This window comes from Panthera uncia (assembly GCF_023721935.1).
Source record: "Panthera uncia isolate 11264 chromosome A1 unlocalized genomic scaffold, Puncia_PCG_1.0 HiC_scaffold_16, whole genome shotgun sequence".
Taxonomy (NCBI): Eukaryota; Metazoa; Chordata; class Mammalia; order Carnivora; family Felidae; genus Panthera; species Panthera uncia.
In genome coordinates this window covers 18818559-18845964 of record NW_026057576.1, presented here as the reverse complement: position 1 = coordinate 18845964, position 27406 = coordinate 18818559, and the positions used below count along the sequence as shown (strand labels likewise).

Genomic DNA, 27406 nt, shown 5'->3' with positions numbered 1-27406 from the left:
TATATATATTCTATATATATTTTATATATGTATATATTATATATATATTATATATATATTTTATATATGTATATATTATATATATAGAATATATATATATATCAACTATGTATAAGGTACCATGGTTCTATGAGTAGAATTTTTTAGAATCTATTTCATTGCACCTTAACACTTCATAGGTGAGCAGGTAGGCCACACTTTGAAGCTGTGTAGCACTCCTTTACTGTAAACTCGTACTGAAGGGTTAGGGCGGCTGTGGGAATAGCAGAGGAGCCAAGCTCATTGCCTTCTAGCCTAATTATTATTGATTGCTAAAAAGTTCTTATATTTTGCAGTGGTTGAACATTACTTTGGGGGGGGGGAAGAGAGAAGGAAGGAAGGAAGGAAAGGAGTGAGGGAGGGAAGAAGGGAGGCAGGGAGGTAGGTAGGAAACTGGTTAGGAGATGTACTTGGCCCAGGGTGGGGGCCGCCGCCTTGAAATGTATGTGAAGTTTGGGTATCATTGCAGGGGATGTAGATGCTTTAGTTTCTTCCAGCACGTGGGCCTTACTGTGCCCCTGTCATGCCTGGTACCTTGGGTGGAACCGAAAGCTGCCTCACAGCACCATGGATTATAGTCTGCTGTTCCGTCACTGCCTGCATTTCACAGGAGAATCCAGGGCATCCCTGGGAACTTGTGATATGTAGGAGTCTAAGGATGACTAGAAAACCCACACGTTTCATTTTAGTGAAATGAATGATAAAGTACCATCCGTTGACCTCTAATTTAGACTGACAAAGAGCTGAGTAATGACTTGACTCAGGTGAGATGACCTCTGTAACCAAACAAGAGCCATGGTATCTACTTGACAGATACATTTTTGTAAGCCAATAGAAAGTAATCACCATTCTTGTGAAACATGTCACAAGAGGGTTGAGAATGGCATGTGTATACACAAGCATGAGCCTTCGTGTACATTCTTTAATGACAGGGCATGCTGGCAACTTTTCTTTGCAGTATGATGTTGCCCAAATAAAGTAATACTACCTTCTGATTGATTCATTATGGAAGACCTGGTTTTCATAGGGATTCAAGGAGATAAGGAGGAGTAGAAAGAAGTTCACAAATGCACAAAGAAGCTTAATAGCATTACTCCGTTGTTACTCTTTGCTCCATCCTCAGCCCAAAGCACTGGCCGTTAGCAACATCCCATAACATTGGAACTTAACCAGTCTTGCCATTTTTTTCCTCTTTCCTTAATTTGACCTGAAACACGCCTTTTTTCCTTTCCTTCTAAAACTTAGGAGTAGAATGGTGCTTCACTCTGCCTTTGGAGTTAGACTGTGCTAAACGTCCCATTTAACCAAGTACTCTATCCTATATTGATCGCCTCACTATAACTACCACAAATCAAGAATTTTAGTGGATCCACAGTGTGTCTTCAAGAACTGTGATATCACTATTTTTCAGTGTTAGTCCAAAACCACCAGCTATGAATCTGTCTTTTTTCACTCAGAGTCTACCAAGTAATGGGAAACAATCCCATTCTCAGAAGTTAACAACAGAACTCTTAAAAGTGATCTCAAAAAGAAATAGGAAAATTAGTGAAAGAAAATTATAAAAATTTGCTAATGTACATGAAAAAAGGCTTTTAAAGGTCAGTTCTTCTCTTCCTGAGTTTAGAAGGTTTATTGCAATTCCAATCAGAATTCTTAATGTGATCTTTCTTGTCATATAAAAAGATTATTCTAATGATCATTGAGCTACATTTCTTTTTAAGAAGAGAAATTAGGAGACACATAGCCTCTATGTTAACACAGATTTTATATCTGCAGTAATTAAATCATTTTCATTTTGACCCAAGAAGACAATAGGAGGTCAACAGAACAGCGTTAGATAACTCCCAAATGGACCCAATTATATGTAAGAACATTGAATATGGGAAAGAAGACATCACAAGTTAGTCATGGATGGGAGAAGTTATTAAATAAATGGCTTGCTTTTAAGAAAAAGATCGATTTTAATCCTTTTCTCATGTCTTACAAGCAGCTTTGATGTGCAAAGTAAAGCCTTAAAAAAAGAAAAGCAAAAAACTAGAAGTAAATAGAGTAGACATTTATAAACAGTCTCTATCAGGAAGAATGTGTAAGCGTAAAACAATGCAAGTCACAAAGGCAAATATAACACTTGGATAAAATTCAAAATTTCTTGGTGTAAAAAAAAGATAGATGCAATTTCAATGAAAATAATAAATTGTTGCTTAAAATATGACCAGAAGGATAATATCTTCAATCAATGAGAAGCATATACAAATAGATAAGAAAAGCACTAAAATTCTATAAATAGCAGAAAAGTCATAAAAGGAAATACTAAGGGCTAATAGACATTTTAATGTGTGAAATTTTTTAAAATTTATTTTTACCTACATAACATTGACTTTATTATATACATGTCAGCCAGCATTGAATAAAATAGGCTGTCTTGTGCATTGATAGAGGGGACATAAACAGGCATTAACTATTTAGAAAAAGTATTGATCATATGTAATAGAGCTTGAGAAGTATCTGTACTTTTATATCAGTAACTCTGTTTCTAGAAAACCATCCAAAGAAAATAAGCATAAAAAAAGATTGTTTATAATAATAAATATTATTTTAATAATCATTTTTATAATAAAAACATTGGTGTCTTAGAAATGTAATAGGGATTAATTAGATAACATCTTATATGTAGCCTTCCATTGGAATATTAAGTAGCCATTAAACATGTATTTTCAAAAAATATTTGATGTTCATGTGATAATGTTAAAAAGGAGAGCTATAAAACAGCATCAGTTGTATACTGTTCCAATTTAATGTGTTTTTATGTATATAAGAGAAAAGATGGAAAAGCAAAATCATCAAAATATTAACAGTAATTAGCACTGTTTGACAGAACTATAGACTTAATTTTCCTTCCTGATAGTATTCCATTTTAAAATTTTATCTGTATCATATTACTTTTATAATCAGAATAATAAACATTTAAAATGAAGCACATTTCTAAAAATAAAAAGTACATTTCTTTAATACATCTATTTCTGAATGTGAAATTCAAGTAGGCAAAAAAAAAAATGAAACTATAGAATATTTGAAAACTATCATCGGGGCGCCTGGGTGGCTCAGTCGGTTGAGCGTCCGACTTCGGCTCAGGTCACGATCTCGCGGTCCGTGAGTTCGAGCCCTGCATCAGGCTCTGGGCTGGTGGCTCAGAGCCTGGAGCCTGCTTCCGATTCTGTGTCTCCCTCTCTCTCTGCCTCTCCCCCATTCATGCTCTGTCTCTCTCTGTCTCAAAAATAAATAAAGGTTAAAAAAAAAAATTAAATAAATAAATAAATAAATAAATAAATAAAAAGAAAACTATCATCATTTCACTGAATAGGTATACAAGTAGATCTAGAACTTTGGATAAGCTGCATTTTTTTCTAGGACGCCTGGGTGGCTCAGTTGGTTAGGCGCCTGTCTGACTTTGGCTCATGATCTCACTGTTTGTGGATTCAAGCCCTGCATCAGGCTCTGTGCTACCAGCTCAGACCCTGGAGTCTGCTTCAGATTCTGTCTCCTTCTCTCTCTGTCCCTCTGCCCCCCACCCCCCAGGGGAAAAAAAAAAAAAAAACATTGGAAAAAAGTTGCATTTTTTCTTATATCTACAGAACATTTACAGAGTATCTTGATGAAAAGGAAAATCTTAGTAAATTCTAAAAAGTAAAGATACTATGTTTTCTGAATATAAACCAATAAAGCTAGAAAGTAGCAACAAAAAGATAGCCATAAATATAACTGCTTATTAAGTAAGCATTTTTTCTAAGTAATTTATTCATTTAAAGAGGAAGTAAACATATAAACAATATATTCCTGAAATACATAAAATGCAAAAATTGCTTTAAATGAGAACCACTTTATATATAAACTTATGGAATACAGTCAAATCTGCATTAGAGAATTTTACCTTAAAATATTATTACTTTAAAATAAAAATTTACACATGTGAACCTAAGCATTTAACTTAAGTTATCCAAAAGTGATAAAATAAACCAAAAGAAGGTTGGAAGAGAGAATTCTAAAAATGAGTCCTGAAATTAAAGATGGAGAAAACAAAAGGACAGTAAATGAAGCCAAAAGCTGGGTTTTATTTTTATTTTTATTTTATTTAAACAATTTTTTAACATTTATTTATTATTGAGAGACAGAGACAGAGCATGAGTATGGGAGGGGCAGAGAGAGGAGGAGACACAGAATTTGAAGCAGGCTCCAGGCTCTGAGCTGTCAGAACAGAGCCCAATGTGGGGCTCAAACCCACCAACTGCGAGATCATGACCTGAGCTGAAGTCGGACGCCCAACTGACTGAGCCACCCAAGCACCCCAAAAGCTGGGTTTTAGAAAGTACTGATAAAATAGATAAATTTCTTGGCACATCTCATTAAAGAAAACAAGAAATAAAAAGTATATAATTTGGAGCATGAAGAAAGAGATGTAACATTTTGTATATATATATATATATATATATATATATGGCCACTTAGTTCTGCCATAATGCAATGTGCGTTTTTAAAAATCACTGTACTGTATAGAATTGCAATAAAAGCCATAAAAGTCTTAGGGAAAATGAATTTAGGAACACAATACTCAAAAACATTGTTTAAAAAGAAAAAAACCACAACTTAGTGATACATAAAAAATAAAGATGGGACACTCGTAAAAATGTAGCATAGTTTTAGACGTGCTAAATGAGGGAATACATAAACATTACGATAACTGTGGTACTTTATCTTGAAAAAGCCCTGAAGTTTTGTGGAAGTGTGCCTCGGAAGGATTGCAGCTTGTGACTTATTTGAAGTGGTAGGCGGAGGTTATCTGAAGTCAGAAGGCCAAGTTTTAACACCAGATGTAGATAGATGTGGCTCTCAAGGGTTGGTACACTGAAGTAGCAGGTAATGTTGGAGATCTGTGTGTCTCTGTTTTATGTATTCCTACATAGCTTGGTTCAGTTTTTTGGGCTTATCTAGTGTTTCTGGACAAAATTTTGCAAAAGTGACATGAAATTTGAGCTATGCTCAAATTGTTTCCCTAATTTACCAATCGTGTTGAAACAAACTAACGTTTGTAGTAGAACTGCTTTTCTATGAAAGAGGGTTAAAAAAGCATCAGAGGACAATGTTATGTTAGTTCCATGGTAATATATTTGAACTCTTCAAGGAAGTGGATGATTTTTTAATAAAATATAAATTAATAAACTTGACCCGAAGAGAGATAAGAAAGCTTATGAGACCCATAACTGTACGAGAAAATAGGAAAGTTATTAAAGAGCTGCTATTAAAAAAAAGAACCATTCAGTATTTTATAGCAAAATTCTCTCTAGTTCTTCTATTAAGTTGTTCAATATATTCCAGAAGTTTTTTTAATTTTTTTACTGTTTATTTATTTTTGAAAGAGAGAGTGTGTGAGCAGGAGAGGGGCAGAGAGGAAGGGAGACAGGCTTCATTCAGACTCTGAGCTGTCAGCACAGAGACTCACACGGGGCTCGAACCCACAAACCGTAAGATCATGACTTGAGCCAAAGTTGGATGCTTAACCTACTGAGCCACCCAGGTACCCCAGAAGTTTTTTGGTTTTGTTTTTTAAGGAAAGACTCCTTAATTCATTTCACAAAGGTAGCATTTATTTATTTTATCTAACTCTCATAGAGTACTTACTATATGCCGGGCACTGCTTTAAATGCTTTATAAATATTAACCAAATCCTCACTACAGTCTTATGACTCTCCTTATTACTGTTAAAGAGGTCCTGAGCGGCTTGTCCAAGATCATATAACTAGTACGTGTTTTAGCCAGGATTCAAACCAGACAGTTTGCCTCCAGTACCCAAGCTCTTAACCTAACCACTGTGCTTTGCTGTCTTTAAATGAAAACCTAAGGAAAATAGCTGTCTGTTTCCTCAGCAGCTTTCTGAGTTGTATGAAGCACAGCACTTGCATCTGTCTTCCCCAGTGGCTCTTAAAAAGGCTAGATAGTGTAATATTCCAGAAAAGGAGGGGAAGCTAAGTTATGATCAAAATTTAAAGCAGGGGAGAAGAGAGCTGGCAGATAAATTCCCTCTCCATCCCTTCCTCCAACAGATTCCTCCAGCATATAAGCCTGATGTTTAAACTCTGCCAGAGACTTCCTGTATGCTAGAGGACCAACTGGGCCTCTTCATGAAACGTGGGCCAGCTTGGTGACGGACCACCTAACTTTCTCTGCTTCTCTTTGCTTTTCCTTCACTCACGCTGCTGGTATTGCACCTGCAAATAAAGCAGTAGCTCTTAAGTTTTGCCTCACGTCCTCCTTTTTAAGAAACTAAGCTGTGGTAGGATTTAAGGAGGAAATTCACAGAACAAGAAATGAATATGGCAAATAAACATATAAAAAGTACTCTAGCTCATAAGCAGTTAGGACAATGCATATTAAACCATAGTGAGTTATATTTTTTTGGACATCAATTTGGCAAAAAATGGAAAAGATGAGTAAAATCCACTGCTGATTACGTATGGGGAAATAGGCTATCGTATGAGGGTCAGATGGCAGGGAACTGAAATGCTGCATACTTCCGGAAAGTGAGATCTGGCAGAGTTTATTAAATTATTAAATGTTTATGGGGCGCCTGCATGGCTCAGTCGGTTGAGCGTCCGACTTCAGCTCAGGTCATGATCTCACAGCTTGTGAGTTCGAGCCCCGTGTCAGGCTCTGTGCTGACAGCTCGGAGCCTGGATCCTGCTTCAGATTCTGTGTCTCCCTCTCTTTCTGCTCCAGCCCACTTGGATTCTGTCTCTGTCTCTCTCAAAAATAAATAAACATTAAAAAAATTAAAAAAATATATTAAGTGTTTATAATCTTTGAGCCAGCAATCTTTTCAACATGTACATTAATTCATATGTTTATACATGCAAAGGCATTTCTTGCTGTATTGTTACAATAGTAATATATAGAAGACAAATACAATGTCCATTTAACAGGGAGTACATGAATAAAGTATGGCGTATTCATGTTTTGGAGTACTAGACAGCCACCAGAAAGAATAAATTAGAACCATGTGTTTTGCCCTAGAAAGATAGCTCTGATGTATTATAAACGAAAACAGCAAATTGTAAAGTAATGTCTATCGTGTGACCCTATGTTTGTGCAATAAAACAAACAAAAAGCCCTATATGTATATGTATTTACATGTGTTAACATAAAGGTAAAAGAGAAAGAAAGATGTAAAAGGAGATACCAGACTATTAACTCTGGTTTCCTTAAAGGGATGAGATAGAAGGTGGAGATAATTACTGACTTTTTACTTACACATAACAGAGTTGTTTGATCTGTTACAGTGAACATTAAAAACAATTAGGTATGGGGAGAAATCAGAAGCTTTCCCACTAAAATCAGGTTTAAGGCAAGGATGACCCCCTCACCATTCTTTTTCAATGTTGTACTGGAAGTTCTAGCTGATGCAGTAAGATAAGAAAAAGAAAATAAAAGATATACTGATTGGGAAGAAAAAAAATAAAACTCTTTGTAGATGGCGTGATTGCCTATGTAGAAAAATCTAAGAAATGTTGACAAAAAAATTGACCAAAAAACCTCCTGGAACTAATAAACAATTATATTAAAGCTGCAGGATGCAAAGTTAATATATGAAGGTCATTTGTTTATTATATACCGGTAATGAACAATGAGGGTCTTGGAATGGAATTTGAAATTAAAAACAGTACCATTTACATTAGCGCCCCCCAAAATGAAATACTTTGGTATACATCTAACAAAATATGTACAAGGTCTATATGAGGTGAACCACAAAACTCTGATGTGTAAAATTTTTAAAAAACTGAAATAAATGGAGGGAGATCCATGTTTGCAGATAGGAAGACTCAATATTGTCAAGATGTCAGTTCTTCCCAACTTGATCCATCCATTCAGTGCAGTGCCAACCAAAATCCCAACAAGTTATTTTATAGATATCGACAAACGGATTCTAGAGTTTATATGGAGAGGAAAAAGACCCAGAATAGCCAGCACGATATTGGAGAAGAACAAAGTTGGGGGATTGACACTGCCTATCTTTTAAAAAAATTTTTTTTTTCAACGTTTTTTATTTATTTTTGGGACAGAGAGAGACAGAGCATGAACGGGGGAGGGGCAGAGAGAGAGGGAGACACAGAATCGGAAACAGGCTCCAGGCTCCGAGCCATCAGCCCAGAGCCTGACGCGGGGCTCGGACACTGCCTATCTTTAAGACTTACTGTACAGCTATAGTAATCAAGATAGTCAGCGTGGGTGGAAGGGCAGACAAATAGGTCAGTGGAGCAGAATAAAGATCTCAGAAATAGACCCTCATAAATAAAGTCAACTGAGGAGCAAAGGCAATACAATGGAGAAAAAAAGTATAGTCTTTTCAACAAATCTTGCTGGAACAACTGGATATCCACGTGTGAAAAACAGATAGAGACACAGACCTTATACCCTTTACAAAAACTAACTCAGAATAGATCACAGACCCTAAATGCAAAATGCAAAACCGTAAAACTCCTGGAAGGTAACACAGGAGAAAGTTCAGAAGACTTTGAGTTTGGTGATGACTTTTTTTTTTTTTTTAATGTTTATTTATTTTTGAGAGAGACAGACAGAATGTGAGCAGGCATGGGCAGAGAGAGATGGAGACACAGAATCTGAAGCAGGCTCCAGCCTCTGAGCTATCAGTACAGAGCCTGATGCAGGGCTCTAACCCACGAGCTGTGAGATCATGACCTGAGTTGAAGTCAGACACTCAACTGACTGAGCCACCCAGGCACCTCTGGTGATGACTTTTCAGGTATTATGCCTTAGGTATGATCCATGAAAGCAAGAATTGATAAACTATGCTTCATTAAAATGAAACATTTCTTCGCTGCAAAACACACTGCCAAGGGAATAAAAAGACAAGCCACAGAATGGGAGAAAATATTTGCAGAAGATATATTTGATAAAAGGAGTTATCCAAAATATATGAAGAACTAAAACTCAACAATAAGAGATGAACAATGAGCCAAAGACCTTAATGGACACCTCAGCAAAGAAGATCTACAGACGGCAAGGCATATGAAAGATGCTCCACTTCCTGTGTCATCAGAGAAAGGCAAATTAAAATTAGATACCACCACAGCTGTTGGAGCGGCCACAATCCAGAGCGCTGATAGCACCAAATGATTCCAACAATGTGGAACAGCAGGAGCTCTCCTGCATCGCTAATGGAAATGCACAATGGTACAGCCTCTTGGGAAAACAGTTTGGTCGTTCTTCTAAAACTAAACACACTCTTACCATACAGCCCAGCAATCCTTACTATTTATCCAAAGGGATGGAAGACTTACGTCCACACAAAAACCTGCACACAGATGTATATAGCAGCTTTATCGATGATTAACAAAATTTAGAGGCAACCAACATGTCCTTCTGTACATGAAAGGATAAATAAACTGTGGTACAGCCAGTCAATGGAAGATTATTCAGGGCTAGAAAGAAATGAGCTATCAGGCCATAAAAACACATGGAGGAAACTTAAGTGCATGCTGCTCAGTAAAAGAAACCAATTTGAAAAGGCTGCATACTGTATGATTCAAAGTGTATGACAGTCTGGAAAGGATGAATCTTTGGAGACCATGAAAAGATCAGTGATGCCAGGGATTGGGTGGGAAGAGAAAAGATGAATAGGCAGAGCACCGGGGATTTTTAGGGCAGTGGAAATAACTCAGCATGACACTAAAATAGTGGACACATGTCAGTATACATTTATCAAAGATCACAGGATTTACAATACTAGGAGTGAACCCTACGGCAGGGTTCACTGTGGACTTTGGGTGGTGATAATGATGTGTCAATATAGATTCATCAGTTATCATAAATGTACCACTCTGGTGTGGGATGTTAATGGGGGAGATTATTTGGAGGGGAGCAGGGAGTATGTGAGAAATCTCCGTACCTTCCTCTCAATTTTGCTGTGAATTTACAAACGCTCTGAAAAAAGTAAGTATCTGAGAAAAAAATTAGGATGATAGATATGTGGTCAGTTGAATGTAAAGAGGGGAAAATAGAAGGATGGATAAAACATTTTTTTAAATGTGTACATTGTTGATCTACTGAGCTCTGGTTGGGCAAACCTAAGAAAATAATCTAAGCCACAGCCATACTTGCATATTATATTGTTAGTGAGTGTTAATAGATAAAATCTTTTAAAAAGTCAATTTGACGGGGTGTCTGGGTGGCTGTCAGTTGAGCCTCCAATTCTTGATTTTGGTCCAAATCATGATCCCAGAGTTGTAGGATGGAGCCCTCGGGGCTCCTGGGCGGCTCAGTCAGTTAGGCGCCCAACTTTGGCTTAGGTCATGATCTCACAGTTGGTGGGTTCGAGCCCCGTGTCAGGCTCTGTGCTAACAGCTCAGAGCCTGGAGCCTGGTTCAGATTCTGTGTCTCCCTCTCTCTCTGCCCCTCCTGCACTCACACTCTTTCTCTCTCTCTCAAAAATAAACATTAAAAAAATAAAATAGGCTGTTTCTTTGATCAAAAAAAAAAAAAAGAATGAAAGAAGGCTGACAAAATCTCGCCAATTTTCTCCACGATTGTGTGTTGCTATTTTCATAAGAAAAAAAAATGAACAAAAAATTAAGTTTACTGGCAATTGTAAAAATTGTAAAAAAAAAAAATTTAAGTGAACTGGTAATTGTGTTGTGTATGCTAATTCTAATATGTTGATTCTAAATACAGATCTGCATCAAGTGGGTTTCATTTTATATCGTGCCTTGTTGCGAAAGGAATGGAGTTACCTTTGGCTCAAACCGGAGAACCATTTCAGTATAATCAAAGTAACACATGAGCTCTATGAACTTAGTAAACACTTGCCTAGATCATGATGGTCTTTAATAAATCTATTTAGTGTGTGTGTGAGGAAACTTGGGGCCCTCTAAAGCGGGAGGCTCAGGAGCAAGCTACTCTTGGTTGTGATGGAGGGCGGTTAAGAATTGTTGTGTAGACGTGTACCCACCTTCCTTACCCCCACCGTTAGCCTCTCACGGGAGAATGACTTTACTACTTAGCCTCCTCTCTTCCATTGTGAGTCTGACTCTTCAGAAATGAGAAATGAGTAGAGTGCTACTTCTTGAAGGAATAACTGATAGGAATTAAAAAGTGACAAGTTGAATAATGTTTTTACTTAGAAAATCATGGTGAAGAAAATCCATTTTGTAGCTAAACTTCTTAAGGAGGGATAGGGTAGAAAAGTGAACACTCAAAGGAATTTTGATACATCCTGTATTCTGTCATATCTGTCACCTCATGCTTACCTTTGTGGCATCTCTCACAAAGACAATAAAATAATATTTTCTTCTAAAAAGTTACACTGTATCAACTCAGTAAATACCCAGATAGCAATTAAGGAGTTTATACATCTGTCCGCCCACACACCTTTCTTTAAGTCATCAAGAGAAGATTCTGGAATCCTCCAAATGTTTTGAACAGATTCATTGTTCTGTTTCTAAGCTCAGACGAAGGCATCAATTTATTATTCTTTGCAGCTTTCCTTATGTTTGACAACTTACTCTTTAAGAGTATATGGGTATTTGCATTTGAAAGACTCAAAACCTGGCTGAGGCTTATAAACACTTGATTAGTTTCTACATATAGGTCATTGTATATGTAGATGCTTAGGTGAAGTGTACACACACACACACACACACACACACACTCACCCACTTGTGTTTTAGGTGTCCTCACAAAGAGTGTATTCAGTGTGTTGTATAGAAACTATTTTTGAGTAAATTGATCTCCAGATTAATCTCATCAGATTGGGGAGATGCCTTTCATGTATCTGTTTGATGGATATTTATTGATTTCTTAATGCACCAAGACACTGTGCCATGTACCATAGGGATATGGGCATGAATCAGATGCAGCCTTGAGAAGCTTGTTGTGAGGAAAAATAAGTTACTGATATTAGAAACAGAATCTTTAAAATACCCGATTTGTCTCTCTAGTACAAGATTGGCATCTCTTTGCTCACTGGCCAGAGCCCTGCAGATCTTCAGCTGTGGCACTATTGAGAAAAAAGTACTTGGAATCAGGGTAATCTTCAAAATTGACTAGTGTCAAGACTCTGAACTTGATCCAGTTTTCTTCTCATACATAAGTAAAAAAAAAAGAAAAAAAAATGAACTTCAGCACTAAAAGATAACAGTTATAACTACATTGGATCATAATTATGATTGCTACTTTTAAAGGCATACAAAAATGCTGAGTTGATTGGCAAAATACTAATGTTAGATGTAATTCTGTGCTTATGTTTCTTTATACCATCTAGTTTTATCGAAACATAATTATTCCCTTAAAGAATTTCTTTTTGCTTGATATTTTTATTCTCTTTTACAGGAATTTATTTTATCAGAAGATTATAACAAGATGACTCCTGTGAAAAACTATCAAGGTAGGAATGAGAGAGTGGTGTTTTTACCTAGACTTTGAAATGTTTCTTGATGGCTTCACTTTACAATATTCATGGGGAACAAAACAAAGCAATCCTTTGAGGTGAATATTGTCCTAGTCTTTAGGTTCCTCAAAAAATTAAAAATAGATCTACCCTATGACCCAGCAATAGCACTGCTAGGAATTTACCCAAGGGATACAGGAGTGCTGATGCATAGGGGCACTTGTACCCCAATGTTTATAGCAGCACTTGCAACAATAACCAAATTATAGAAAGACCCTAAATGTCCATCAGCTGATGAATGGATAAAGAAATTGTGGTTTATATACACAATGGAATTCTACGTGGCAAGAGAAAGAATGAAATACGGCCTTTTGTAGCAACGTGGATGGAACTGGAGAGTGTTATGCTAAGTGAAATAAGTCATACAGAGAAAGACAGATACCATATGTTTTCACTCTTATGTGGATCCTGAGAAACTTAACAGAAGACCATGGGGGAGGGGAAGGGGGAAAAAAAAGTTAGAGAGGGAGGGGGGCAAACCATAAGAGACTCTTTAAAACACTGAGAATAAACTGAGGGTTGATGGGGGGTGGGAGGGAGGGGAAAGTGGGTGATGGGCATTGAGGAGGGCACCTGTTGGGATGAGCACTGGGTGTTGTATGGAAACCAATCTGACAATAAATTTCATATTAAGAAAGAAGGAAAGGAAGGAAGGAAGGAAGGAAGGAAGAAAGAAAGAAAGAAAGAAAGAAAGAAAGAAAGAGAAAGAGAGGCCTAATGAAGTTGAATGACTTGAATGACTTGGCCTATGGTCCTATAGCTGGTAAAGTGCAGAGCCAGACCAGGTCATTGTGATTCCAGAACCCCCAGCCTTTGTCCTTTGTCTCTACTACACCACACTGCTGCAAAGCAGTGCAGCAGCATGGAGAGTGGGGCCAGTGTCAGGAGTGAGCTGTTTCACATGGGACTCATTTCTTTTTTGGCTAAATATTTTTAAAGGCTTAGAGGGTTCATGTTGTCTAAGGGGAAGGAATTATGGTTTTATCGTGTCTTCAACATTGGCAGTATACCATAGGCTATGGCCAGAATATGGATCAGGAGCCATTTTCAGTAATGATTTATTTATCCAGACCAATAGTGTCATGGGATCAGAACGTTAGAGGTGGATCTTTTAACACTTAGAGGTTATTTTATCCACACTTCTTGACTTCATTCATCCTGCATGATCATCCAGCCTCTCTTTTGATACCTCCAGAGACATACCTAGCAACCTGTCCTGATTTTATAAAATTCTAAGCGTTAAGTTCCTTATTTCTAGATTTTGAGCCAAAATTCATTTCCCTATGGATTTAGTCTTTAATTTTTTTTCACATAGCACTTACCAAGTATTCACTGAATACCTAATGTGTTCCAGTAACTGAGGATTTTAATAGTGAATAAGACATGTATAGTACCTGCCTACAAGCGTACCCTGGTCCCCTCCTCTCCTCCTTTTATCCCTTCTCTTTTTTAGCCTAAACATTTTGCATTCTCCTTTACATGGCCTGAATTTTTGTTCTTGAAAAAAGTTTTTTAGTTCTCTTGGTCACAGTTGTCTTGGGATATCATATTGTACCTTTGGGACCATTTAAAATGTGACACATTGTGGTAGGCAGCCTTTAAGATGGTTCCTAATGATCCTTGTCTCCTGGTATTCATGCCCTTGAGCATAGACTCCCCTTGAGCGTAGACTGGACCTGAAATATGGCAAATGATAGATATCACTTCTAATATTAGGTGACAAAGAGACTAGTCCTTCTTGCTTGCCTTCTCCTGCTCTTGCTGGTTCTCGTGGAAGCCAGTTGCCATCTTGTGAGCTACTTTGTGGAGAAGTCTATGTGGTAAGGAACTAAGGGAGGCCACATCAACAGCTGGTAAGGAACTGAAGCCTTCAGTTAGTTCAGCAGCCTGTGAGGAACTGAATCCAGTAGACACTTATATGAGAGAACTTGGAAGCAGGTCCTCCCTCTGTCAGTCTTTCAGATGAGACTGTAGCCCCATCCCATACCTTGATGTTATCCTGTGAGACATGTTTTAGCAGAGGTAGTACCAAGCTAGGCTGCACCAAGATTTCTGATCCACAGAAACTCCGAGATAAGAAATGTCTACTGTGTTAACCCACTAAGTTTTGGTGTAATTTGTTACACAATACATACAGATAACCAATACATACATGTAATGTGATAACCACAAAATGGTATTTCCTTGCTGTCCCGGTCCTGTTCTACTATAAAGGGTGAACTTTCTGATAGTCACTTTACACTGTGGGCTTTTGTGGAGCAGCTCAAATTCTTTAATGGTTCTCACTTCTGTTGTTACTAGGCTACATCGCCTGTACTTGTGAAGCTATTGCTTTTTTGGGGAGGGGGGGAGGGAGTAGTTTTGTTTTGTTTTTAGCCTAAATGCTGGACTTCACATTCTGTTATTCATCATCTCATTTTATTTAGTCCATCATCTCAGCTTATCAAGATATTTTGAAATCCCAGTTGTCATTAAATCTTTTTTTAATGTAATGCTAAGCCCGTGAGAGAAACAAGAAGGAAAGTCCCACGTACCAGAAGCAAAGAAAAGAACTAAAACTCAAAGTGATAGTATACTGTACCTGACATGCAGCTGTCTTGGGGAGAAAATAGAACTTCTAATAGCTTGAAGCTTTTGTATGAACATTCACTTAGGGATGGAAGAGAAGGCCTAGGGCTTGAGTGAGATGGGAAATTGCAACTGATATTTACATATAAAATGATATATAGAGAGGGGGAAAAGGCTTCCGGATAAATGAAAATTGCAACCTAAAATTTTGGAGTTAGAGTACAAATTTAAATCATACATGTAGGGCTAGAGGCAGCCTTAAGAATTTAACATAAAAATTGGTCCTGAGCCGATGGTGTCCTTGTGATACCTGCTAGAAATAAATTCAAAAGCTCTCTTCAGCAAGACAAGTCACACAAAGATCCTGCAGCAAAAACAAGCCCTACTTAAGATACGTTCATAATAATAAAAATAAAATAACAGTTAAATAACAGTTATTAACAAATAAAAGTTAAAATCCACTATGAGTAAATATTAACAGATATCAAAAGGGAGGTGAACTATAATTTTTTCAGGCATAAAAAAACCAGAGAGAACTCACAGACCTGCACTAAAAGAAGGAAGTCCTTCAAGAGGGAAGAAAATGATGCCAAAGGAAAATAGGGAATGAAGAACACACAAAAGAATGAAGAGCACCAAGCAGATCACTATGAGAGTTTTTCCTATTATTTATAGCTTGTCAAAAGATGACTTACTATTAAGTAAAAATAATAACAAAGTAGCATGAGGATCATAACATGTGAAATTAAAATGTTTGACAACAGTAACACAAAAACCAAGAAGTGGGGAGAAATGGAAGTATACTATTGTAAGATTCTTATACTACACATGAGGTGATATAGAATCACTTGAAGGAAGACTGAAAGTTAAAGATGTATACTGCTGGCCCTAAAGCAACCATAAAATAACAAATCAGAAAGTTACGACTAATAAGGCGACCAAGGAGATAAAATGGAATCATAAAAATCATTCTCAGTTCTCATTCTCATTCCCCTCCCTCCCCCAAGAAAAGGAAGAAAAAGGAAGAAGAACATATGGGAAAATAGAAAACAAATAGCAAAGTGATAGAGTTAAACCTAACAGTTCTCAATAGTCATATTAAACGTGTGTGGTCTAAGGCCAATTAAAAGGCAGAGGCTGTCAGAATGAGTGAAAAAAGGAGACCCTAAGTATATACCACCTAGGAGAAATGCACTTTAAACATAAAGACCTAAAGAAGTTACAAATAAAAGGATAGCAAAATATATACTATGCAAAGACTAGTCAAAAGAAGGTTGGAGTGCCTATGTCAATATTAGTCGAAGTAGACTTAAGAGAGAAGAATATTACGAGGGATAAAAGATTGTATTACCAGAGGTTATTTCAAAATGACTAAGGGGTTAGTCCATCAGGAGGACATAACAATCCTAAATGTTTATGCACTTAAACATAGCTTTGAAATACATGAAGCAAAATCTGATGAAACTTCAAGAAGAGAAATAGACACATTCTCAGTTGTACTCAGAAATTTGAATATTCCTCTCTTAATAATTGATTGAATAGATCAATAATTGACAGAATAAGTAGGCAGAAAATCAATAAGGTATAAAAGGTTTGAACAGTACACAGCCAAATTACTCTCATTGATATCTGTAGAACATTCCATTCACCTAGAACAGAAGATACATTATTTTCAACTGCGTACAGAACATTTATCAAGGTAGACTACATTCTGGGCCATAAAATGAGTCTCAATAAATTTGGGAGAATTCAGGTCATGCAAGATGAGTTCTCTGATCAAAATGGTATTGAAGCAGGAGTCAATAACAGAAATATCTTTGGGAAATCCCCAAATATTAGGAAGCTAAATAACCATGGGTCATCTAAAATAATCCATGGATCAAAGAAGAAATCGGAATGGAAACAACATATCAAAATTTATGGGATGCTGCTAAAGCAGTCCTTAAGGGGAAATTTATAGCACTAAACATCTATGTTAGAAGAGAAGAAAGGTCTCAAATCAGTGACCTTAGTTTCTATATCAAGAAACCAGAAAGAGAACAAATGGAAACATAAGCTATGCAGAAGATCATAGCAGAAGTTCATGAAATGGAAAACAGAAAATAGAGAAATATCAATAACACCAAAAGCTATTGTTTTTGCTTGTTTGTTGAGATGAATATAAGTGACAAACCTCTAGCCAGACTTATCAGAAGAAAAAAAAAAGAGAGAGAAGATGCAAGTTACCAGTATCAGGAATAAGGGAAGTGAAACTATTAGAGATTGTAGGAATATTTAAGGTTAATAATGAATATTATGAACAACTTTATGCTAATAAATTTGACAACTTAAATGAACAAATCTTTGAAAGGTAAAAATGACACAAGTTCCCTCAAGAAGAAATATAAAACCCTAATAGCCCTATATCTACTAAAAAATCTACTTTATAATTAAAACCTTCCCACAGAGAAAACTCTAGGCTTTTTTTTTTTATCAAACATTTAAGAAAGAAACAATACAAACTGCACAAACTTTCAGAGAAAGACTTTCCAACTGATTTTTGAAATCAGCATTACATGATACTAAAACTAGACAAAGACAGTACAAGAAAAGAAATATACAGGCTGGTGTTCTCCATGAAAACAGATGCAAAAAATCTAAATAAAATTTTAGCAAATCAAATTCAACAGTATAGGATAGTACATCATGACCAAGTGAGGATTATTCCAGTTTATATCCAGAAGAAATAGAAGCAGGAATTCAAACATTTGCATACGATTGTGCATAACAGTATGATTTACAACAGCTAAAAAGTGGAAACAGACTAAATGGCCATAAATGGTGAATGGATAAACAAAATGTGGTATATCAGTAAGATGAACTATTATTTGGCCACAAAAAAGGATTGAAGTACTGATAAATGTACAACGTGGATGAACCTTGAAAACATGCTAAGTAAAAGAAACTAGATACAAAGGACCACACTTTTTGAACGCAATCATATGAAATGTCAAAAATAGAGGAATCCATTGAGACAGAGAGTAATTAGTGGTTGCCAGGGGTAGGGGGTAGGGGAAAGGGGAGTTGGGGGTTTGGGTTTCTTTTGGGGGTGATGGACACATTCTATAAATAGAACATTTTTTCATGATGATTGTACAACATTGTGAATATACCAGAAACCACTGAATATTATATGCTCTAAAATGGCTTAAATGATGAATTTTACCTCAACAAACATTAAAAGAAAAAAAAGCAGTGATACCAAAACCAAAGACAGTACAAGAAGGGAAAACTATAGACCAGTATCTCTCATGAACTTAGATGTTAAAATCCTTTTAAGAATTCTAGCAAATCCAACAATAGTTAGAAAGAATTACATACCCATGACCAAGGGGATATATTCTAGATATGCAAAGCTGGTTTAACATTTGAAAATTAGTGTAATCCATCACATCAAAAGTCTAAAGAAGTAAAATGATATGATCATATCAATTGGTGCAGACAAAGCATTTGATAAACCCTGGCACTCATTCACGATAAAAACTCTGAGCAAACTACGAGTAGAGGCAAACCTCCTCACCCCGATAAAGAAGCGTCTACAAAGACGTACAGCTAACAGTGTACTTAATCATGAGAAACGAGATGCTTTCTCCCTATGATCAAGATCAAGGCAAGGATGTGGTCTCTCAGCATTCCTATTCAAAAAGTATAACTGGACTTCAAGCCCAGGTTTCTGAAGCTTAGTAATATGTATGTACCTTTGAAGGATTTCTTTTTGAATGAAAGAATTCTGTCACCTTAGAAGGAATATGTGCTCTGAGTTTTGGGGTTTGTTTTGTGTTTGGTGTTTTCAGTAGACCTAGGCAGTCTGAAAGAGAGAGAGAGAGAATCAACTATGGCAGAGAGCTGATGGTTTTAGCCTTAGTTTCATCACTCGTTGGTTGCACAGATTTGAGCAAGTGACTCGACCTTTTTGAACCTCTGTCTCCTCCTCTCACATAATGGCAGCCCAGAGGTTTTAAAGCCCCTTGTCTTCTGGGCTGCTGTCATCTCCTTGGACTTAGAAAGGGATGAGAAAAAGGGACACTCACTGGGGGCCACTTTCTCCCTGAAATAGACTTGTGAAACTTGGGCCATTAGAAAGTTCATTTTTATTCTATCATTGGTGGACCTTGATTTAGACATCTGATGACAAGATCTTCAGGAGTTTCTCCAAGAAGTCATACCTTTTAAGTTAGAGACAACATTTTGATCTCGAGGGTGGCTGATACTCTGACAGGCAGGTATTTAGTGTAGAGAAGTCATAGGGTTATTGCCTCTGTACCCCTGCCATGCCCTGTTAGATTCTCTATGTTTTAAGTATTGGATTTAAAAATACCAGGCATTTGGTGGAATGGCTGTCCTGTGGGTACTCTTTGTGGTAGCCATTGGTTTGGTGGCCATTCTGAAAGGGTCATCCTGCCAAGGCCAGGTCATGTCTGTAAAATGGGGAAACCACCCACCTTTGTAGGATCATTTCAGAGACTAAATGAAAGAATATACAGTAAAACCTTAGTTTGTGAGCATAGTTCGTTCCGGAAACATGCTTGTAATCCAAAGCACTTGTATATTCAAAGTGAATTTTCCCATAGGAAGTAATAGAAACTCAGATGATTTGTTCCACACCCAAAAATAATCATATAAAATGATTACAGTCCTGTAACATAATACAAAATAATAAAGCAAATACAAAATACAAAGAAAAACAAACAAATTAACCCACACTTATCTTTGAAAACCTTTGTGGCTGGTGTGAGGGAGACGAGAGAGGAGGGTTATTGTGTAGGACGACTTTCACCATCACTAATGGAATCACTCCTGTCTGTTGGCTCAATGGAATCTTCTTTTTGTGCAACTTTAACAAGGAACCTATCCAATGACACTTGATTTTGCCTCCTTTTGAGGATTTCACGGAAATGTGACATTGCATTGTCATTAAATAGATTCATCTCTCGTACTGCCTTATTTGGGTGGTGCTTTTCTACAAAATTTTGCACTGTTTTCCACATTTTAGACATCTCCCTAGTCTCTTTTGAAGTGAGGGATTCCTCTATTTTTTTCTCCTTCTCTTCTGCAGATGAGATGCAGATGTAAACTTCTTATAAATTTTTTCAGTCTCAGCCACTCGCATACCTTGTTCACACTTCTTGATGATTTCCTTCTTAACTTCTACCATAATCATCTCCTTCTTACCGCTTTTCTTTTCAACCTTTTTCTGCATGGGGGCCATTGTATATGCTCACATGGATGTTGACTACAGTACAGTATTAATAACCTCTCGTCATATACTGTATTTAATGTGACTGGCAATAAGGCAGCAGAGGGAAGGGTCTATATCTGCAGGCAGCCTGACCTAGAATGAAGCAAAGCATTCCTAAGGTTACTCTTATATGTAACCTTAGCAAAGGACTATCCACAGGTGCTTTGAAGTGACAAAAAAAAAGTACCAGTTGTGGGCACCTTCCAGAATTCTAAAAAATCACTGATTTCTGCCAAACAATGGGGCCTGAGACTGAGCATCCATGCATGGGAGATGACCAACCACAATCTCTAAGCGAGAGAGACAGAGAGAGAGAGAGAGAGAGACAGAAGAACCACTAAGAACCATTGGCTCAGTTGTGATCACGGGGTGTTTAGCATCACATACTACTCGTATTGCAAGGCATCGCTTGTTTATCAAGTTAAAATTTATTAGAAACGTTTGCTTGTCTTGCAGAACACTTGCAGCACAAGTTACTCGCAATCCAAGGTTTTACTGTATTTAAGCGTTTGGCATTTGTTAGTAACTCAGAAATTGGCAGGTCGTACTGTTCTTGCCAATAGAGCTGCATTGATCCATCCATACTAACTTTATTTTCATGATCGAAATGGAAAACTGATGTTTTCTCCATCACATCATCACTTTCGTGATGGGTCTGCGCTTGCCCACCAGACTGCCGGCTCCTGGGCACAGAGCCTAGGGCGGTCCGGGTTCCCAGATATCAATCTTTGGTTATTCCAGTCAGTTCTGTTCAGTGGCCATGGACCCCCTCTACCTCACCCTCTGGAATTGTATAAGAAGAAAGCAAATTTTTATTGATTTTATTCAATAATTGAGAAGCCGTGAGACCTTGGCCAAACTACTCGACTTCGTTGTGCCTCAGTTTACCCACATGTAAAATAGGGAGATGGAGTAGATGACATGAACAGTTGCTTCTAACTGTGATGCAGTTATTCTGTGGCGGTGTTGCCTCTGTATAATGAGCAATCCTGGGAGATTTGCCCTCATTATCACATGTATGTGTACTTTGACATCAGGGATATTTCATTCTCTTTTACATGGCACTTGGGAATTATTCTGTCCTCCTTTCCAGCATTTGATTTCTTATAGAAAATTCATCTAGAACTTTGTTGTGGGTTTAAGAAGCCATACTTCATCAAAAGGAGAACAGTAATGTTCTTTACTTTTTTTAAGCTTACATAAACTCACCCTGGTGACTTTATCATAAGAACATCATTGCTAACACGTTCTATTGTTTTGTGGTCACATTGTGCCACTTTCTGGCATTCTCCAGCTAAGCAGCCCTAACTTAATGTCTGAGACAGATGGCCCAGACCCTTTGGTAATGGGGGTCTGGGTGGTAGGAAACTTTTGGTTGGTGTAGGTAGGAAAGAAAGAGAGCAATGGGAGGAAATGGATAGTTTGTACAAGACCGTCTAACAACTCAAGCATGCCCCTCCACAGTGGTGGGCCTGCGCTCCTGGTGAGAACCACCGTTCTGGTGTGTGTGCAATGGCTGTCATACTGTCCAGCCTACTCTGGGATGGGGAGAAGACAATGATGGATCTCTGTGGACCATGCTTCATCAGTCTCCTTTATGATGCTTCATGGGTTATTTTCGTATCTCTTGGTTTTTCAGCGCATCAGAGCAGAGTGACGATGATCCTGTTCGTCCTGGAGCTGGAGTGGGTGCTGAGCACTGGGCAGGACAAGCAATTTGCCTGGCACTGCTCCGAGAGTGGACAGCGCCTGGGAGGGTATCGAACCAGTGCCGTGGCCTCGGGCCTGCAGTATCCTTTGCTGGACAAAAATCCCTTGGTGGGACCTTAGCTGTTGACTCCTTTCTTTCATGAAAAGCTTGGGTATGTGCAACTTGAAAGTTTTGCATTTGCTGCGTTGCCCTGCTGATTAAGATTCTCACTGACTTAACCATTATGCAAATCATCAAGGGTCCTCATGGAGGTGGATTAAAATGAGGTGATTTCCCCGCAAATAACAGGTCCTGCGGAGCAGGGTTGTGGAGTGACTATGACGCAGGTCTGACATCCAGACAGGACACGGCCCGGATTTAGGAGCCTCAGCTGTCAGAAAGGATTCTGGAACATGGAGATAAAACCATCACTGAAATACAGCCTTTTCCTTCTCTGCATACAGAAGTAATTTACACATAGATATTAAGGTTGTAAAGAACCACAGGATTCCTATTTATTGTTTTTAGATATTCATGGGGGAGCTACCATGCCAGGACCAGAGTGGGTTAGCTGGTATCTACACGGTAATGGTACAGACTTTATTCCAGGTACAAGACCCTTCCAGGGTATGTAGAGTGATACTAATTCTTATCTCCTGAGTCTCCAGGGCCCATGTGCTCAGTGTGAGTACCTGTAAATGCCGGGAAATCCCCATGTCTGTTCCACTGGGCTCCAGCAAGCGCGGGCTTGATGAGTCTGAAGCCTGTGTGGGTGATGCTACCATGGAAGGAGTAAAGGGCCCCCGGCTTCTTAGTTTAAAAAGCAAAGCATCACTCTCCACCCTGTGACGAGTGAGGAGATAGATGGAAACAGATCACTTGTCAGCAAAAGCAGGAAGAAATAGTAAGACTTGCTCTCAGATGTTCATCTCGTATTTATAAAATGCCTGGTCCGTGATTCTCAACAGTCTCACAGAGTAGTTTCTGTCTCCTCACAGACGTGCCTCAGTAGCTGTATTTGTGTGTGTGTGTGTATGTGTGTGTGTCAGCTAACGTCACTCCTGTTTTTCTCTCTGATTTGCCTCACTGGAAGAGCAAGATGAAGAAACTAAGAATGGCCATGGAGGAAGGTTGTAAATGTGGCAGGTCACCAAGCAGGCCAGAAACAAGGGTGATAAGGAACAGAAGGCAGGATCAACTCCTCTTCGAGAGGGTGGTCCCACCTGTTAAGGAAAGAAAGTCTGAAGTTTGCTTTCTAAAGGCCAGTTGAGACGAGCATAATGCTTGAATTGAAATACGTGCACTCTTATGTCAGTAGATTTCTTACAGTGTTCGAATTGGAAAGGTCTTTAGAGGTCATCCTGGCCAACTCCTGGTTTTACAGGTGAGCCGGCTGAAGCCCAGAAAGGGTCACATGCCTTATCTGCAGACACCTGGCTAGTATGTCAGAAAATCACCAGACTGTGAGGCTTCTGCCTTAGGCTGCTGTTTTGTTTTGTTTCTTCCCATCATACATTTGAGAACAGAATGAATAGCATCAGTGTAATTTGTTCTTAATATGCTGACTTCGGGACACCTGGGTGGCTCAGTCGGTTAAGTGTCCGACTTCAGCTCAGGTCATGATCTCATGGTTCATGGGTTCGAGCCCCACATTGGGCTCTGTGCTGACAGCTCAGAGCCTGGAGCCTGCTTTGGATTCTGTGTCTCCCTCTCTCTCTGCCTCTCCCTCTCTCTCTCTCTCTCTCCCTCAAAAATAAAATAAACATTAAAAAGAAATCTCTTTGAAAAAAAATGCTGGCTTCTATCTCACTAGCCCAGCCTAGAGATACATCTTCTATATCACTTAACCAAGCCAAAAAATATAGAAAAAGTACAGATCTTGCCCTTAGGAAGTTGATTTTTTAAACTATTTGGAATTGAAAAACAAGACACAAATGCCCAGAATTAAAAGTCTCCTGACTGTGGCAGTCTTGGACTCTTCTCTTCAGGCATCTCCAGAAGCCATCCTCATTTTTCAGCTGTTTCCTTTAGCCACACCATGTGGTTTACTAAGCAAAAAACAAAACAAAACAAAACAAAAAACACATATGATTTGATATCAGAAGACTTTGTATGTGTGTAAAAGCCTCTGGGTTCATTTCCCGAGGTAAATGACCATCTTGTTCAATCTTTCAGGTAGAGGGGAAATGCAGTACTACAGACAGACAGGTTCTTCCAGAAGATTCCCTCACCTCCACAGCTCTGCCTCCTAGCTCCAATTTTGGAGCCACGGTGCCCACCCTTGTTCCTGGGAACACATACATCCCTGAGATTTTTCCAGTGCTGCTCACTGATGGCCTAACAGCACTGCTTTTGCCACAGGTCTCCTATAGAAAACTTGTGACTTTCCCAAGGCTGAAGGGTTTTTTCTAGGAGCTGCCTTGTGTACAGATTGTTAACAGTGTTAACATGCTCATACAGTGTTGGAGTTCACATTAAAATCCAGTTTTTAAACACATTTTTTTCATGGGAACCCTCCACCCCACCTCTTCCCTCTTCTTTCTTCCACCTTCCATACTTACAGTTTCTGAAGGGAAGGAAGGAGATCTGCTGAAACACCATAGAATGTTCGGAATAGTATCAGTACCCTGATTTCTCTGCCTAGTGGACCCCGGTGGCATATATAAGAAACTTCCCCAAAGTAACCTGTCTCCTAATTTTCACCTCAAAAAGTCACTTATCCAAGTCAGCAAGTGATAGAAGTCACGTTGAATTCAGCCTTTTCTCTCTTCTTTCAGGCCTCATAGGGGAGATGTAATCGTGCAGTGAAAATAACCAAAATTCAAATTGAGAAATAAAGGAAGACAGACTGATGGCTCAAAAATTGAATGATCAGTTTCTGAATAACCTCAAATCTTTGGTTTCTTTGGCTAGAGATCTGAAGCTTCAAATATTAAGTGAGGTATAATACTAACAAGAATCAAAAGGAAGAGAGGAGAGAGGAAAGGAGAGGAAAAAGAAGAAAATATCTTACAGTTGCAGTCCCTGAGAGTTTTATAGTGCTTCTATATAACGTTACTTTGCTCACTCTCAAAACAATTAGAAGTAAAAACAAAAAGACTGAATTCTCAATTCTCACAGTGTAGAAACCAAGGCTCAGAAAGGTTAAGGACTTTCTCTAGGGGTGCCTGGGTGGCTCAGTTGGTTAAGCGTCTGACTTCAACTTCGGCTCAGGTCACTATCTCATGGTTTGTGAGTTCGAGCCCCACGTCAGTCTCTGCACTGATGGTGTATGGAGATTGTTTCAGATCCTCACTCTCTCTAGCTCTCTGCCCCTCCCCCAGCTTGTGTTCTCTCTTTCAGTCAAAAATAAATAAACATTTTTTAAAAATTAAAAAAAAAAAAAAAGGAAGAAAGGCTAAGGGACATTCTCCAGGTCACGTAACTGTTACCTGGAAGAACCAGGAGTAGAACTTGGGTGTTAGAACTCGGCTAGCCATCTGCACTACTAAATAACGGTGGAATGGAGGTATTTCCCAAAGGTCACATGGCAGGTTGATGTTAGGAAATAGAACCGTTTTCCTTCCACCCTTCCCTTGCTGGTATTTAAATTTGTGAATACTTTATCTGGCCTTGCCTTTCAGTCTCGTCATTTGACCATGTTTGATCACATTTATCACACTTCCACAGAAATAATTCAGGTACTTTTTATTTTAAGATTTTATGCATGTTGGAGATATTTCCAAGATGTCTCCCTGTACAGTACAAGGTCTTTTCACCAAGTAGTCTCTTCGATCTGTTCAGGGCAAGAGTGCTGGAAAGCTGTTAAGATTATCTTGATTTTTGTATATCCTCATATCATACATAATGCCAATCACTCTGGCTTTCAGGTTGTACTATAATTTATTTCGACCCTCTTTCACATGGCATTTGTTGAATTTCTTTACAAAGCATCCTATTATTTACCTGCCATCATAAAGATTGTTTTTTCATCTGTGTTCTTATAATTAAGGTAAATGTAAGGTGATCTTATTCCGTATATATCTTAGTATTGTTTTACACGTATCTGACCGCTTGTTTGGAGAGCATAACATTTCTCTGTTGTTCTTGAGCCTGAGGGAATTTGTGATGCCTTGTTCTTCACTTTTAAAACAAGTGTTTTATTATGAAAATTTTCAAAATGTGTACCAACTGGGAGGAGAGAACATTATGGAAACTCACGTATTCATCAGATCCGGTGTTGATTCTTCTATCATTTTGGCTTTCTCTCCCTTTTTGCTGGAGTGTTTTAAAACAAATTGCAGACCGTATGTCATTTCATCCTTAGGTACTTCATTGTACCCCGCTTTAAAAATGTGGAATTTTGGGGCTGCAGGAGAAGATGGCGGTCTCCACAGGAGTTAAAGTTCCTCGTAATTTTCGCTTGTTGGAAGAACTTGAAGAAGGACAAAAAGGAGTAGGCGATGGTACGGTTAGCTGGGGCCTTGAAGATGATGAAGATATGACACTTACAAGGCGGACAGGCATGATTATTGGGCCACCAAGGACAAATTATGAAAACAGAATATATAGCCTGAAAGTAGAATGTGGACCTAAATACCCAGAAGCTCCTCCATCAGTTAGATTTGTAACCAAAATTAATATGAATGGAATTAATAATTCCAGTGGAATGGTGGATGCACGGAGCATACCAGTGTTAGCAAAATGGCAAAACTCATATAGCATTAAAGTTGTACTTCAAGAGCTAAGACGTCTAATGATGTCCAAAGAAAATATGAAGCTTCCACAGCCACCAGAAGGACAAACATACAACAATTAATTTTAGTGGATCTCAAACTTGTCTTAAATCAACAGCCTTCTACTCATGTTAATGTCTTGATTAAATATCACAATGCAAAATACCCACACATTAAGTAAAAGAATTCCAGCTGGTAAACATGACCTGGACATTTGTAAGAATATATTTAATATATGTACACCATTATGTTTTCAGCTTACGGGAGGAAAAATGCAGCACCATTTTTTTTCTCTTGTTAAGGCACTGTCATTTAAGCATAAACCTGGAGTACTCAAAATAGAATTCAGGTTTACAAGATGAAAGCATGGAGAGAAGAGTCAGATGCCGTGGAAGCATGTGTGTTTCTGAAAAGTAAAAAAATCTCAAGAAGGAAAAACAGAAATGGCATGCTTTATCCATCTTGCTTAGCGAAAGAGCTTCAAGTTGAAATTGTCTAAAGTAGCAGGTACAATGAATCTTGTCACAAATTGTGTTAATTTTTGAAGCGGTGTGAGTGCTGACTACTAGTAGTATCAAAAATATGTTCAGGATTGTTTTGATACC

The 27406-nt window shown here is 38.2% G+C and overlaps 2 protein-coding genes across 2 annotated transcripts in view; both read left to right on the top strand.

Annotated features, from left to right (window-relative positions):
* WDFY2 (WD repeat and FYVE domain containing 2) overlaps positions 1-27406 on the top strand; it is a 181249-nt gene that overhangs the window by 108028 nt on the left and 45815 nt on the right. Inside the window, exons 4-5 of the mRNA XM_049646875.1 lie at positions 12433-12487; positions 22036-22186. Of these exons, the coding sequence (XP_049502832.1) occupies positions 12433-12487; positions 22036-22186 (206 nt within the window). The remainder of the gene's footprint in view (positions 1-12432; positions 12488-22035; positions 22187-27406) is intronic.
* LOC125933749 (ubiquitin-conjugating enzyme E2 variant 2-like) lies at positions 22208-27006 on the top strand. Its single transcript, XM_049646879.1, has one exon. It carries the CDS (start codon positions 26447-26449, stop codon positions 26882-26884), a length of 438 nt encoding a protein of 145 aa, XP_049502836.1. The 5' UTR covers positions 22208-26446; the 3' UTR covers positions 26885-27006.

What these genes read in the sequence shown, in the direction of transcription:
- LOC125933749 (XM_049646879.1), top strand. Translation starts at nt 26,447, where the DNA reads ATGGCGGTCTCCACAGGAGTTAAAGTTCCTCGTAATTTTCGCTTGTTG.